The sequence below is a fragment of the Rhinolophus ferrumequinum genome, chromosome 3 (assembly GCF_004115265.2).
Source record: "Rhinolophus ferrumequinum isolate MPI-CBG mRhiFer1 chromosome 3, mRhiFer1_v1.p, whole genome shotgun sequence".
NCBI lineage: Eukaryota > Metazoa > Chordata > Mammalia > Chiroptera > Rhinolophidae > Rhinolophus > Rhinolophus ferrumequinum.
Window position 1 is genome coordinate 69,231,213 of NC_046286.1, and position 17,224 is coordinate 69,248,436.

The following is a 17,224-nucleotide window of genomic DNA, read 5'->3' on the forward strand; positions in this document are numbered from 1 at the left end:
CACAATAATGGATGCACCCAAATTTCCTAAGAGAGGGAAACTGAGGTTGCTACCACAAAGGAATTATCACACTAACTAGTCTAAAAGACTAGTAGGGTTCTCCAAGTGGAGAAGAGAAAAGCATTCAAGAAGAAGAGATAACATATGCAAAAGCAGAAAGAACCTGATCTGGCAGACTATAAGAAGTTTAGCGTGACAAAAGCCCACAGAGCATGTACTAGAAAGAAAATGGAGCCCAGTCTGAGAAAGTTTTAGTACAAAATGCGTTTTACTTTATGTTTGGGTTCATGGTTCTCAAACTTGGCTATGTGTGGTAGTATGCCTGCAGGAACTTGTGAAACATGATCGTCTTCTGAAATACGAATTTTAATTGATTTTTGGGAAAGCCATTATTTTTATATTAATGCAGGAGATATATAAGTGAGTAAAATATAAAATTTAAAGCTAAAACATGCGATTTCAAAGAAATGTGCTTGTAGCTAGTCAATTTAGGCTCCTTCTGATACCTCCATGTAGGGGATAAGTTCAGTCTCACTGGTATTAAGGACTTCAGTGGGAAAACTTGACAGGTAGTGATGAAGGACACGGGGAATCACTGAAGGATTTAAAGTCGGGAAGTTACATGGTGAGAGTTGACTCTTACAAAGATTAACCTCACTGGAGTTTGGAGAATAGGCTATAGGAAGGGAGATCAGTGAGAAAGTTATGGTAATAATCCATGTGACAAATAATATGACCACAAACTAAGTATGGCAGAAAGACTAAAGAAAATCAAATAGATATAGGGAATATTTAAGAGGAGGAACTAATAGAATGTAGAAGTGAAAGAGAAAAATTAAATGCATCTTTCAGATTCCTGGTTTGGGCAACTGGGTAAACAGTGATACCATTAATTTAAAGTGGGTACAGGAACAGAAATACATTTTGGTCCATGAGGGAAACAGTGAGCTCATATTTCAAATGCAGAGTATCAGTCAGAATGTCTAAAATGCAATAAGAAATTTAAATCTAATTCACAAGAAAAGCAGTATGACCTTGAAATACATATTTGGAGTCACTAGCACAATAGATGGTAGTTGAAGACATGGATATAAATCCAATAAACAGGAAAAGCCTGAAGACTGAAAAACAGACCAGAAGGCTAGGGACTGAATCCTGGGAAATAGCAATATTTAATGGATGCACAGGGAAACAGAAGATTAAAGAACAGAGGTCAGAAAGGGAAGTACAGAGGACTGTATACTACCATGGAGACCAAGGGGAAAAAAGATTCAAGAAGGTCAAAGGGGTCTAATGACACAAACAGGGCGAATCAGATGAGAGCTAGTGACAATACTTTTGGATTTGGAGTTTCAAAGTTCAATGGTGACCTCAGGAAAAGTAATTTCAATGGAATAATTGGGGTAAAATGTATGCCTGAAAATATCCTGACAAAGGACTAGTATCTAGAATATCTAAAGAACTCTTAAAATTCAACAATAAAAATACAAACAGTCCAATTAGAATATATACAGATGGCAAATGAGTACATGAAAAAAATGGTCAATATCATCAGCCATTAGGGAAATGCAAAATAAAATTCACCATGAGATATCACTACATTCCTATCAGAATAGCTAAAATACAAAATAATGACATCAAATGCAGGGGAAGATGTGAAAAAACTGGGTCACTCATACATTGCTAGTGGGGACGTAAAATGGTACAGCCACTCTGGAAAACAGTTTGGCAGTTACTTAAAAAACTAAATATACAATTATTCTATGACCCAGCAACTGCGCTCCTGGGCATTTGTCCCAGGCAAATGAGAACTAGTTTACACAAAACTGAAAACCCCAGATAATTCTTCAATGGGTGAGGGACAACAAATGTGGTAGGTCAATACCATGGAATATCACTCAGCAATAAAAAGGGACAAACTATTGATACATAAACCTGGATCAACCTCCAGAGAATTACTGTGTGTGAAAGAAAGCCAATCCCAAAGGTTACATATTGAATGATTCCATGTATAACATTCTTAAAATGACAAAATCGTAAAAACGGAGAACAGATTAATGGCTGCCAGGAGTCATTAAACATATTAGGAGAATTTGAAAAAACAAAAAAAACAAAAAAATCAAACAGAAGGAAAACGAGACAGTAAAAATGAAAAGTTACTGAAAGACACTAAAAAACAAACAAAAAGACCCTTTAAATGTATATCCAGTTTTTCTTCAAAACTCATCTTCTTATAAAAAAGGGTAGTTATTTGAACACCTCAAAGATAAAAATCCCATTAAAAAATATCTGAAAAGTACCTAAAAAAAGGTCAGGCTTAAACATGACTTTTTTCATTAAAGAAACTTATTAAGTGGAAAATTCAGCCAATATAACTACTTAGTCTATGGACTTCTGGCTTCATGCCTCTCTCTCCCTTTCCGTCACTAGATAATGGGAAGCCTCAATGTCCTCACTCTGTTTAGTCCACTAATGACAGAAGGAAGCACCAGTGAGTGTTGCTCACATAGCCAGAGTACAGAGAAAGTTGACGGGAATCTCACTTTTTTACTGTTTGCATTCTGTCCAATCTATTCCACCATACTCTCCTCTTCATATGGTAACTTCAAATAAAATATGTAGGACACTTAGATATTGTTTTAAAAATTAAAAATAAAATGTAGTGATTTGATGTTGAATTTTAAAGTAGAAGAATATATGAATAAATATGACAAGATTATAATCCATGCAAAATACCAAGCATAGCCTTTCCTTCATCCTCTAATTCAAAGCGAAGAGTCTGAAGTTCCTGTTCCATTTCTATCCGGAAGCCCTCCATTGACTGTCTGTGTGCATCTTTTAATGACTGAAGCTCTGCAGAATGCTTTTGTTGTAAATGGTTTTCAAGAGCCTAGAAAAAGAAAAACATTTACATTATTATGTTAGCATACAAGAAGGAAAATGCAAACACAATAAAATTACTAAAACTCAGTTATTATTTAAGAAAACAGGGCATTTTTTAATTCATTTACAAGAAAATTAGATATAAGATAATCACCATTAGAAAATAAATTAGTGAAACCAGTTTGACTCAATGTATGGTGTTTGAATTGGGGTATGGACCCTTGACCGAAGGCAATTTTCAAATAGTCATTTTCTAAAGCTGCCAAGGGGTGTAAACCACCTAAAATTAATGAATAATTCCTCTGTGTGCACAGTCTCAGACTTAGGAGAGGAAGAGGGCGCTAATGTGGAAAGGTCTCCTCCTGATTAGGAAAAAAAAGGTGAGGGCTTTCACAGCTCCACCCTTATCTTTTGTAGCTACTTTCTACAGTCATGCTTAGTTCCTGTCTTATGAACAGAAGCAAGAGCTCTGAGAGGTGGTAGCTGCAAAAGTAAGCTAAAGCCTTTCGTGTGATTAGTTTGGAAAACCTAGCCAGAGAGAACAAGACTGCATGTGGCTAAGACTAAGAAGATATAGGGCCACAGGAGGGAAAAAATAGAGCTCTGGGTACTTCAAGTTTGGAGACTGAACTGTGCCAGAAAGGGCTTTCTTACTGTGATCTATAACATGACAGGTTTCTGAGAAAGGTACCATATTGTAACTAGGGATGCATTTCTTGTAATCATTACTCTAAAATGCCGTTTTTAAAAATTAGTATTTGGTTACTTATGTTCACTGTTTTAAAAGTGTTTTATTTCTGGGGAAAAGAAACATAGGTTTCTTTGAATATAGATAAAATAAAGGATTTCTAGTTTAGACAACATTACTTAGGTCGCCTGGCTACCTAATGACAGACAATAAAATTGCAGACTCTGATTTCTTTTGAAAAATGATTAAAGTTTTGAAAAGACTGAATGTGGACAAGGAAAGTACTGATATGAGAGCTTATATGTTCTTACAATTCACAGATGGTAGCCAATGAATACATTATTTAGCAATGCAATCAGGCCTAACTTTTAACCAAAGGGACTTCCTTGACCAGATCCACAGACTTCAACTTACTGTATAGCAAGTTAACTGTTTTTAAAAGGATAGGACTTTCTTGTTGTTTTAATTTCTTTATAAAAAAACCACTTCTTAAAACAGTGCCTGCACCCAAATAAAGAATTAAGAAACAACCTACATCTGTAATGACTTACATATGTTGAAAATTGTTAGTAAAACTGTATTTTTCTATCAATCGTTATCTTAATTAATTACCTAAGGAGAAAGTGAAAAATACAGTGTAAAGAAATAAACTATACCAAAATTCATCACACTAAGACTATGGCAAACTAACATTTTAGAACAGAACTGAGTAATCTCCCCAGAATCTGGGGAGATTCTGGCATATAATATGATTAATCCAATATTTCGGGGTTGCCAAAAAATGTACACATTTTAAGAGGTTATCTATGTATTACTTTTTGAAGTTGAATTGAATTACGGTAGCAATATGTAGTATGACATTAGCTCAAAAGATGTCATTAATCAAATGAATGCTAGCGTTAGTCGTATTACAATTTTAATAGTTTTTTCCTTTCTTAAAATGTGCATACATTTTTTTGGCACCCTCTATATTTATTTGATCTCTTCTGTGTGATATGTTTATATCACTACTTTTCATATAGCTTTTGGTGCTATACATGGGGGACTGCACTATTTAAAAATGCCTCCAATTTCATTTCATTATAAATTTTGTACAGATGAAAAAAAGTGAGAGAAAAAAAATCTGGGTTAAAAATTATACAAATTCTTTGGATCCATGTGTCTTTTATAGGTCCGGCCTGAGGAAATAATTTAAAATATGATGAAAGACAGTATTATAAGTTCAAGATAATATTAAGTGACTCTAGTGGTTACAGCTCAGTAAGACCATGCTAAATTTATTTAATTACTGACAACTACATGTAAACCAGATGACATATTAGTCTCATCATGAACTTGGCATTATGATGGGAAAGATTTAAAATGTTGGCCCTAGTCTAACTTGTCTGCTATAGTGTGTACTATATGTTTATGTGTAAGCTATACGTGTATATATATAAACTACATGTATATGTTTAAACACTGTGACCAGGAAATAATATCCTAGAAAACACATTAAAATAAAGCTGTACATAATATTTTGGAGTCAAAAAATAAATTCTTAAGAATTTGAAGATTAATTATTATTAGACTGCTGGATTATATTTGAATAAACGTCACATTAAACTTACTCTTTGTTCCTTTTCCTTTTCTTCTTCCATAGTTTGAAATGCAAGGACATGTGCTTCTTTTAAAGATTTATGTCTTTGTTGATGTTGTTCCTCTAATTCTTCAAGCTCTTGAGTAAGTCTTTGTCGTTCTTGTGTAAACTGGGCTTGCAGTTGCTGCAAAGAAGTCTGAGACTGGGAAAGCTGCATCTCCAGGTTCTGCTTCAGCAAGGAAATCTGTGCCACAGAATGGTATACAATGAAGCATAAATACAAGGTACATGTCACAAATTGCCAGTCTAAAAAAGAAAGCATTTCAAAGACATTAACTACAAGCAAAACAACTGTCTTAAGAAAGTGTCCACTTAAAATGTTTACAATTTATCATAGATATCTAATCTTTAGGTATCATTTTTAATTGTATTTTCAGTAGTTAGCCTAAAAATAGACTCTTTAAGTGCTGTTGTTTGCAGACTCTAAAGAACACTGCAGCCCACATTTAGAAATACAATGAAAAACTATGCTGTATTGCAATAACCATTCAAAATATGAAATAAAAGCAGAAGACAACTAACATATTTAGTAGATTATAGTCACTTCAAGGAGATAGCATGAAAAGTTAAACTGCTTATTTATGAGGTGTCGCATCCAGCGCAACACGGGCAGTGAGAGAATGAGAAGGGGCGGCGAAGGGTTAAGAAAGAAACAGAAATCAAGAAAGTTTTGAAACAGGGGCCAAAGGTCTCACAGCCTCAAAGGACTGAGAGCCCCGAATCGGGCCACCTTGTGGCTTTTATTGATTCACATACAAGGAAATAGCATTGTTTTTACTAACAGTCTGTGAGTCCCATACACCATACCAGAAAATTGGTTCAAACCAATCACCTTGCCTTTCGAAAGTCCCAAGATGTATAAATAATTGTTGTTTGTACCTCCCCAGGGGCCAAAACCTTTATGTTGGAAAACTTACTGAGATGGAGTACTGATGTTATCCCATCTAGAACCACTTCCCAAGCAGGTTGGGGGAAGGAATACAGCCACAGAGGCAGAGGTTCTCCTTAAACAGGGAAAGGTGGAGGTCTATGTCCACCTCTATCAACCCCGTGAGTTCTCCTGGTGGTCCCCACACTACTGTGCCTGTCTTAGGTCGTTCCTTTCTTGAGGAATCTTACCCGTCATTGGCTAGCCAGCCATCCTTTGGGGCCAAACAAGAAGATGGCATAAAGGTGAAACAATGTCCCTGAAAGGAATAGTCTCACAGACTCTTCTTTCTTTTTAGGGGTAGACATGAGGGGACAGACGGGCTGGCAGCTGCATGACAACAGTGAGGCAGTACAGTTGAGTAGATAAGACTGTGGCCTCCGAGTTAAAATCCTAGCTCTGTCATCTGTTAGTATCAACACCTCACCTGGCTGTGTGAGAATGAAGTGTGTTACACAGAATTCACGTAGAACAGCCCCTGGCATGTAGTCAGCACTTGATAAATGTTAGCTAAGATTATTTGAGGATTAAAAATCTACTCTTTATAAAAGATTTACAGTTCATAATTTAGATTCCTTTTGTTAAAAAAAGATTTTTTTAAAAAATTTTGATTTAATTACAAGACTTGCAAACAAAGACTTGCAAACCTTCAAGCCTTTTAAAAATCACAATCCTCTAGTTATAGCCTTAAAATAATGACAGGTGCTTTTCTCTCACTATGGAAAACTGATTTGTCACTCCTTTTGAAAACACACAACATCACCCTTAATGTGTCTGCATTGCTTCTGTCTTAAAATACTTAAAATTAAGTTCTTTTAAAGAATAAAAACACAAAACACATGTAAATGTATATACGAGTATATATACATATGTTCATATATATGTTTGATGAGATCATTCAGCTTAATCTATTTCTCTTCTCATATACAGGAAACTGTAACTTGAAACTAGATAACCATATTCTTAATAGGAACCTGAATCTAAGGGGAACTTAGAGGACAGAGATAGAAAGTTGACACATGTGTTCCACAAAGTAACTTAAGACTGCATGTGTTCATATACAAGTAAAACAGTTTCTACGGCCAACAAAGCCAATGGAAAGAGGAAACTTTAAAGGGCATTTTGTAAATGGGAAAAGACTTTCATTGGAGTGATGGAAGGCAGATATAGACTCCCTCACATGTCTCACAAAGGAAGGTATTGGGAAAGAAAGAGAAAGGGTGAAGGGTCACCAGAGATGCAAAATAGGAAAGAGAAATAAGAAAGGAGGAATGGAAGACAGGAAAAGGTCAGAGGCAAGTGGCAGGAAAACAGTCACAGGCTAGTGCGCTAAGGGTGGATGACTAGCTGTCTGGAAGAGTTTTGGACAAAGCTCTAAATCAGGATGAGTTGTAAAGGTTACACATGCCTTTAAGGAGATAGTCAAGCGCTCGTGAGAAATGATACAACTGGACACATATGTTCAATATGTCTTAATGTATTTCCAAAGAAGTGACTCTACCTAGTGTCACTTCTACTTACTGATTTCTACACAGACCTAAGGTTTCAGAAGTTATTTCCTATGATGAGAGCCAAGGAGGAACCAGGCAATGCCTATACTTCTAAATGGCAGTGGCACTCATACTTTATCAACGAATAAACCCTGCAAGTGTGAAAATGGCAGGAGAATGTCACAGCAACAGCTAAAGCCATCCTTATAAATTAGGAAGACCAAGGCAAATTATACTATGTAACTTCTCACCATTTTATGCAAAGAAAATCAAGAGGAAATGAATACTAAGGACGACGCAGAAAGAAAAAATAAATTATAAAAGGCAACAAAAATGTGTGTTTGTGAACACTGGTATGTAACCGGTAGTCATTTTCTTCCCAGCCAGCTGGTTCTTAAACAGAAAAAGAATCTATCCACTCTCTTCCCCAGTTCAACTCTAGTCCCAGACCCAGCATGGGGACCCATGTGACTAGCTGCCTTGTCTCAGGTGACAACTTGTTAGTCTTTTCCTAACACTCCTATATATATGCTATACTACATGTCAAAAAATGATGATAGTCAAAGCTATTACTTGGCCCCTGGCCAAATGAGGATTAAAATCCACCCAGCCAACAAACTGCTCACCAAGCCGCCTGCCCTGGTATGCACTGTGTCCACCCAAAGGAAGTGGGCACACTTCTGATTTGCACACAGGCATCATATGGGCCAGCAATGGCCCTGGATCCTGTCCGCCAATTCAGTGTACAGTAGGTTAGTATGAAGCTAATCAGTTCATAGCAGTGTATCTTATTTTCTGCAATGCCTACTTCAAAAGTTCACTGCATCAGAAAGAGAACTCCTATGTTAATTTGACTACAATTTGACTCACACTTGAACTATTTAAGGATGAAACTTATGAAGAAATATAACATTTAAAATGCATGAAGTACCACAGTATTGTAATAGTTATACATTTAGTCTAGCACACTTTCAAACCTCTCCAGCTTAAATAAAATATAAATATTTTACATCATAATATACTTTACCTTGAAAGAACTCCAATGTAATATTTTTCATTTTAGGTATATGATTAATCTTTGTCTCTATACTCAAGAAAATGTAAAGTATGTGCAAAAAGACATTATCATGCAATTTAGTACTTAAATATACGTAGACATTTTATATTAACTTTGAAAGCACACCAAAATAACATTAAGGCTATCTAAAATCTTTGGATTCATGCTCAAGACAGTAACATGAATTATATGCAGAAAGCCTTTATCATGCAATGCGGCATCAAAACATTTTGTTCTTTTTATAAATAAATTAGTACAATTGCATTAAATTGACAGCCTTTATTCAGCATGGAAATTACATGGCACTTTAAAAGACAAATAATGAGCAAAGCAATGTAAAATGAACTAATGTTTAACAGTTGAGTATAGCATATTTTATGGAAACATGTTAATATAAAACTTCACTAATTCAAAATAAAAGAAAACAAAGTTTTACATTAACTTGGGCAATTCTGATCAATATGTTTAGAACAGAATTATAGAAAGACATTTATGTGTTGAATAAATGAATGAGAAATAGAAGTTGTTTCAATTTATATATTCAAATTTTGTAGTATATGGTATTAGTTTCTTCATGTTATAATTTAAATTCTTATTTTGTTGATTTTTAAATAAACCAAAAAGAATCCTTATTTCAGAAAAAAAAACTGTAATCCGTATTTTAAAAATTCTTAACACAGCAGTTTAAACGTGAATTATATAAATGTTGTACTGATCAACAGGTACCAGATAATTCACAAATAATTTAAAGGGCAGACTGCACTGATAGTAAGTGCTACCTTCTGATTTCTATCACTTAAAATACTCTTGTTTTTTTGAAAATAAAGTGTTGTAAAACTTTCAAAAAGACAAAACTTAAAAAAACTATGGATACATTTTTCTGAATAAAGGAAAGCTTTATCTATTTCCTACAGAGCAGTTTCACAGGATTCTGTACCTCAGCAATGATGCTTGAAGAACTCCCTCAAAATAGCAACTGAAACATCAAATCTGAGGTACTGGATATGACAAGATGTCAACATGGGACGTGCCATTAATTATGTACATCCTACCTACCACTTTTGGATTTTGATGAACTGTTGTTTTTTTTCCGCCCCAAAATGTCAGTTTTGTTACAAAAAGTATACAAACAATTTATCCTCAAAACAAAGTATTTCTTGAGATAGAAAATGTAATCTGTGGTTCTCAAATTTGGCTGTGTATCAGAATCATCTCTGTAGATTTTAATAAATATACTTGCCCAGACCTGATCCCTTGATATTCTGACTTCACAGGCCAGGAATTGGACCCAGGCCACCTATTTTTATTCCAAATTACCAATGAAATAAGTGTTCATTGTGAAAACTATTTTAAAATATAGGACTTATAAAATAAAAGGGAAACTCTCTTTCATTCCCTTTCCTCGCCAAATCCCAGTCCCTAAGGTTAATCAACGTTAACACTTTGGTATCTCCCCAGACTCCTATGACTTATCACTCTTGATATAAATGCCAGTTTGTTTTCTTTTGCTTTTTAAACTACATCATGTGTAAGTGGGGGGGACGATTTTCACCAAATGTAGAGAGTACATCAGTCATGATGTGACAAAAAAAATATTGACTATGTCTTACACACACAAATTACTTGTGGGCCCCAGGGCATACCTCAAGAGACCAGTGCTTAACATCCAAAGTAACTGAAACAGACCCACCGGGCTGCTGACTGGGACAGACACTCCATATGTATTGCAGAGTTAAACACCACTTCAAATGTCAAACCATGAGGTGGTGTGACCTGCAGGTGTTGATACGTGATGGAGTGGCTTTTCACACATCCAATTCTATGCAGCTTCCTCCAGGATGAGTATACTCGTGGATTTATTCAGTGATGGTTAATGACTTTGTCCATTAAGAAGGCAAAGGAGTTTGTGTTTTTATAGGTTTGTTCCTTCCTTCATAGTGTTATTTATGGGGTACACATATCCATGACAACTAGGTATACCCCATTCTTTTCAATGACTACGTAGACTTCCTAGTGCAGATACTGTTCCCTGCCTCCTGGACAGTCTCCTCCTTTCCTTTCTTCCCAGTTAGCTGAACACTTGAGTGTGTCCAGGGACTGAATGGAAATCTCCATCTTAAAGAAGATAGGCCCCTCTCTTTGCACTGAGGGATAGATTACGCCTGAGATAAGTAAGTCACAGAAATCTAATTCTAAGAACATGTCATCTGCCTTCATTAATGAGCTAAAAGAGAGTATGAAGTTATGAGGGGGATTTGGGGGGAAAGATTTTATTTCCTGAGAAAAGTAAAAAACACTTAAGGAAAGCCTCTTGCATTAGCACAGTTGTTCAAGAACATGATAGCTAGAGCTGAAGCAGCCATGTTGCAACTATGACATGACAGACTAAAGGTCAAAAGTTAAGACATTGAGCATGACAAAGCAGAAGTTCAGAAAAAACCTGAGTTCTTAGCTAAATATGCTGACAGCTTAAGCCATTGTTAACTGGATGTTCTGCTTATAGCCAAAAGCATCTTAACAGACATAATGCCAAAATACAATACACTATAAATTACTTTACCCCTTCCAGATGGAAATTTAGATTGTCTCACCTAGTTTTACTATTACAAATATTGAGTAAGAGCAATTCTGAATTGTTCGTAAGTTTTTGGTATTTTCTAAGAATACCTATAAACTGAATTAAGAACCACAATAATACCTGCTTAATGTTCTTAAGATATTTCTGGAATATGTTCCCAATTATTCTCTCATTCTCAGGTGAAAAAAATTAGAAAGCTTTTATAAAGAACAGAGGTATCAATAATCACGTGTTTTTTAGAACAAGACAGTTCATGGTGGAAGCTTCTTGCATAGAAGGCTGGGTAAAAATGTGAGGAGGGGGTGGGTAGGTGACCACACTGCTGAGCAACACTCTGACAGGTCATATTTTGTTTGGATGATGACACAGTGAAGAGTTCATCCTCAGTGGCTACGATGTTACAAAAGAGAATTAATTAATGGGGATCTCACTGTGTTCCCAGCCCCTTTTACTTTTTCTGTAAGAGATGAATCAAAGCATTCTCATTCTAGTTACTAACATATTTAACTTCAATAAGGATGTTTTTATTTTAATGAACACCTTTTCATTTGTAACTATTAAGAAAAAAGTGACTATGTTGTCACAAATATTCTGAAGTACAATTCCATTAATTTTGACAATAATCATATCTAACTTGGGTTCTTTACTATCCCAATTAGCACATACGTCAAAATGCCTGGATCAGGGCCGGCCCAGTGGCTCAGGCGGTTGGAGCTCCGTGCTCCTAACACCGAGGCTGCCGGTTCGATTCCCACATGGGCCAGTGCCAGATGGCTCAGCTGGTTGAAGCGCAGGCTCTCAACCACAAGGTTGCCAATTCGACTCCTCAACTCCCGCAAGGGATGGTGGGCTCTGCCCCCTGCAACTAAGATTGAACACAGCACCTGGCACCTTGAGCTGAGCTGCCGCTGAGCTCCCTGATGGCTCAGTTGGTTGGAGCGCATCCTCTCAACCACAAGGTTGCCGGTTCAACTCCCACAAGGGATGGTAGGCTGCGCCCCCGCAACTAACGATGGCAACTAGACCTGGAGCTGAGCTGCGCACTCCACAACTAAAATTGAAAGGACAACAACTTGACTTGGAAAAAGTCCTGGAAGTACACACCGTTCCCCAATAAAGTCCTGTTCCTCTTCCCCAATAAAAAAATCTTAAAAAAAAAAAAAGTCTGGATCAATAATGCAGTAATAAAGGCCAAATTCTTAACAATGTTCTGTGTGACTGTTAAAATGAATTTCCAAATATAGCCTTATTTCATCAACATTAAGATAATTATCTTTGTTGCTTATTTTTAAATATATGAAAGATAACGGTATTAAATGCATTTGTGTGTTTCTAATTATTTTTTATGTAGAAAGCAAAGTTGAATATGAAAGGTAGACAAAATCTTTCTTTTCTTGCTTAGTGGAAAGAAATTAGGGAGGTATGAGGAGATAGTTTCACTCCGGAAGTATGAAAATTTCTCAGGAAATCTCTAGTATCAAAGCTTTGACTCTTCTAGTATAGGAATTGGCAGACTACAGCCTGTTTTTGTAAATTAAGTTTTACTGGGACACAGCCCCATGGATTCGTTTACATATTGTCTGTGCCTGCTTTTACAGGGCAGCAGCAGAAGCTGGCAGCTACCACAGAAAGTGCATGGCCCGCAAGGCCAGAAGTATTTACTCTCTGGTCCTTTTTACAGAAAAAGTTTGCTCATCTCTGCCCTCAGCTATCAAGAAAAATATTCAAAGATGTTCAGCTATCTGTTATCTTATTTTAAACAACAAATTGGGTATGGGTTGGATATGAAAATAAATCTCATTTTTTCTCTAAACACCAAAATAATTTTTAATCATTATTTAAATGGGACATCACTTTGAAGCTTAATTTCTGCATATTTGAGTTTACACAAGAAACAATAGCTTTGCTCATTCTTAGGAAAGGGTTTTACTCCACTTCACTTTAAATCTTTCAATAATTATAATGTAAAACATATTCTGAATCTCATGAACCTTCACAACTGTCTAATCCATCTATCTATCTATCTGTCTATCTATCATCTATCTATCTATCTATCTATCTATCTATCTATCTATCTATCTAATCTATCTAATCTATTTATCTATAACGGCAACCTTGGTGTTACCAGCACCATGCTCTAATCAAGTGAGCTAACTGGCCACCCCATCTCTAATCCTTTTAAATAAAGAGGTCTATTGATACCATTTTCCTAAAAACTAAACTAGTTTAACTAAAGAAGAAACACATTTACATTTATTTTCAATTCTATGAGTGTCAAATAGTTAATAGTTTTTCAAAAATATTACTGTATCTTTCAAAATAAACATTAAATTAAAATAACAAATTTTATGTTTGAGATGTAAAATCTTGCTTGGCTTTATAATAAATATATGCTTATTAATATAATGTGGTAGATGTATGCACATACACAAATGAATGGCTGAAAAAAGCTTTTATTATCCATATACAAAACATATTTTACTGACTGCCAAAGTGTATTGTTTTATATCGTAAGTTAAAGCTTTAAAGCAGTGATGATGTTTATGCAAAATCAAAAGTGCAACATGCCCTTGTGTACAAATTGTAAGTGCCGCTCACTTACATTGTTGATAGATTTATGCAAAGCTTCACCCAGAGAGTGCCGCTATGAAGAAAAGATCACAGGAATAAAGGGAAACATTCAGAAATCAACTAAGTGAAAGAAAGAGGGATAAGAAGGGAGAGTAAAACACAGAACATTAATTATAATATGAGCAAGAAAAAATAAGTTGAAAACAGTTCTGAGAAAGAAATTAGACAAAAAGAAATTTAAGACATACAGTCTAAATTATCTGTACTCCCTTAAAACAGTGTGTGACGATTATGGGCTGGCGACTTACCTATGCAAAAACACCAAAGGCTAGTACATATAAATCAGATGATGGTTATTGAAGGACTGAGAAGGAATATTACTGTTCTAAATTCTTTCCAGAAATCTACAACATAGTGCTTCAAAGCATTACACTCAGTATTGGTGTAGGTTCATGAAGGATTTCTCTTAAGAGAAATGGGCAAATGAGAACTGAATCACTAACTTGATTAACTACGTAATTTTGGGACCAAAAATAAATAAGAGCTAATCACTGAAAATGTGAAGATTTAATAATAACCTAGTTTAGTACTGGGGGAAGGAAAGAAGAGAGGCTTTCATATCTTTTCAATCTTATTTTCTAGGACATGTTTGGGAAACTTATTTTGATCTAAGATTTTTTTTTTTCAGAAGTTCATTGAAATTTTGAGTGATAAACTACTAGAAAAACCACTAGGCACTCTGCCTCCCCCCAAAATGGGGGGAAAATGTGATTTCCTTTTCAATTACTTCATCTTTTTGTCCTCCAAAAATGCAAAATAATATTTAACTTATATTACTAATATAAACAGAAAAGTTCCTGTAAAATAGTTTTTGCTTTGGACAATAATCAAATTTTTAGACAGAACACAGTTACCTTTTTTCCATAATATGATTATTCCTTGCTGTGTCATAAACTAAAGCCAGTTTTTATTTGGTAAGCAATTTTTTACTAATAATTTAGACTAACATACTCTAGGATTGAGTTTACTAGAGTTGGAAAAATAGGTTGAGAAAAAAAGATTCTATTTAATTACTCCATAACTTCTCAATTTAAACTTTCTCACACTTTTATACATATTAGCTACATTAATTTTATTTTTACTTTTTTCCTTATCCTTTCTCAAACTATTAATAGTCTTTATATACTAATGAGACACAACTTCTCCAGACTTCACAAAACTTAAGAAAATCTGAGGGATTTTTAGTAGTATTTTTTTGCTTCTTTGCAGTTTTCAGAACCGATATCCTAGTATTATACTACAAGTTAATCTAAAATGTATGGCATTTACTTATGAAGTAGATTTTATTTTTTACTCTATAAGGTAACATCATACAAAAATATATACGCTATTGAAGATTCCAGAACTAATTAAAAGCTAATCGATATGATAGAGCAGAGAGTGGCATGCCAGGTCTACCCCATAGGGATTTTAGACTTTATACAATAGAAATATATTTGAACATTTGGAATCTAAACTCATGGTCACGAACTCTGTCAACATACCACAGCAGGCCAGGGAAGTATCTAAACCAAAAGGCATGGTCTCTAAGCAATGACCTGGGGTGACTTGCGTCACAGACCTAGCTATGGCAATTAGGAAAAGTACAACTAGTGATGTTGGGTGGCAACACCACTGTTGGTTAATACATAAATGAAGATTTTTTTTCATTTAAAAATATTTAATTAGAGTACTACTACTATATTCCAAGAAATATTGTGAGTGTACAGTGAGATAGAGTTGAATAAGATAGTAAAACAAACATACAAAAAACAAATAAGCAAAAGTCTGTGATAAATATAATGATTTAAAAAAAAGGTTGCTGTGATAGGAAATGACTGGAGGTGACGCTGGGTTGATGGTGAGGAAAGATCTTTTGAAAAAGTGACATATAAACTGGGAATCAATACAGAAGCCAGCCACAAAATGAGATGACCTTGGGGAAAGAGCTTCTGCGCAAATGGATCAGCACAATGACCCTGAGGTGGAAGTGAACTGGCAGTGCCTGGACATATGTGTGTCAGGAGGATGTTTGCGAGGCTGAAATGAGATGGGAGACAACTGCAGGGGCGAGATGGCGTAAGGTCGCACAGACAATGAAGGAGTCAGAATAAGAGCCTTAATGCAATGGGGTGCCCTGAGAATTTTCAGCAGGGGAAAGGCATGATCTGATGATTTACATCATAAAAGATCATTTTGAGTAAAAGTGAAATTGGGGAGGTTAGATAAGAGGCCATTATAATAGTGGCTTCCACTAGTGTTATCAAGGAAAATGGAAGCAGATGGAGCAGGGGTATGTTTTTGGTGGTAGAATAAACAGGCTTGACAGATTACAGGAGAGGTAAAGGAAAGATAAATCAAGGATGACTATTTTTTGTTTAAAGCAACAAGCAGTGCCAAGAAGTGAAGATGTTGGGATGGGGGATGCAGAGTGTGAATCAATACTTCTGGGTCCGACATGCTAAGTTTGAGATGCCTATTAGCCAACTGAGTGATTGTGAGGTCCGGGGAAGAAGACGAGGTTGGAGATTTAACTTTGGATACCACTGACATATAAATGGTAGCTGAGCCACAAGACTGCGTGAGATTCCTCCTCCGCCTAGTCAGCGTCTGCTTTAAAGACAGACAGATAAATTAAAAACCTATCTGCAAAAATATTGTTTGGCAAGCATTCTACATGATGAAGATCCAGGTTAAGAAAAACCGATGTCCTGTATAATAATCTTTTTTATTTTAAAGCATCTTAACCTTCTTGTTAGTTTTTGAGATGAGTGAAAAGGAGCTCAAGAGATCTTCACAGCTGATAATACTCAGATACTTCAACATAGAAGCGTAGAAAGCTTACTGAATGTGTTTCAGGATTTCTGTTCTTGAAGGATGAACATAATCAGACTTTCAGATAAGTGAGGAAGAAAATGAAAAATAACTAAAAAATCTGCTGGAATTAATTAGAAATTTAAAGCTTTGTACATAAGAAACCTACGTTCTTAGGAGTAATCTCATTGTTCTAAACCTCAGTTTACTCACTTAGAAACCAGGATGATGTTTTACACATTTGCAATCTGCCAATGTATTGGTATATAACATTTGAAATCCACTGAATTACAAGCTTTTAGAGGATGAGGGCCCTGTCTTATTCATATTTTGCATGTAATTCATAATTTGGTACCTAGCACAGAGAAAATGGTCAATAAATGTTTATTATATAAATGTTTGTTAATGAATGATATGGATTTTTATTATTGAGTTAGTTTTTGCTATTCTCTACCTTACTTCTCTCCTCCCCCCATAATTACAGAAGAAAAGAGAAAATTCTAGATAACTAAAAATAAATAAGTTATATAGAAAAAA

At 35.3% G+C, this 17,224-nt stretch overlaps 1 protein-coding gene across 15 annotated transcripts in view; it reads right to left on the reverse strand.

The window, feature by feature from the left end:
- The window catches only part of FAM184A (family with sequence similarity 184 member A), a 98,931-nt gene that overhangs the window by 16,095 nt on the left and 65,612 nt on the right, over positions 1-17,224 (reverse strand). For 10 of the 15 annotated variants that reach the window (XM_033103357.1, XM_033103352.1, XM_033103359.1 and 7 more), the window contains 3 exons: positions 13,866-13,907; positions 5,182-5,394; positions 2,737-2,890 (listed from right to left, as the gene is read on the reverse strand). In XM_033103357.1, coding sequence (XP_032959248.1) covers positions 2,737-2,890; positions 5,182-5,394; positions 13,866-13,907 — 409 coding nt within the window. The remainder of the gene's footprint in view (positions 1-2,736; positions 2,891-5,181; positions 5,395-13,865; positions 13,908-17,224) is intronic. The other 5 variants (XM_033103360.1, XM_033103358.1, XM_033103364.1 and 2 more) reach the window with 1 other exon arrangement.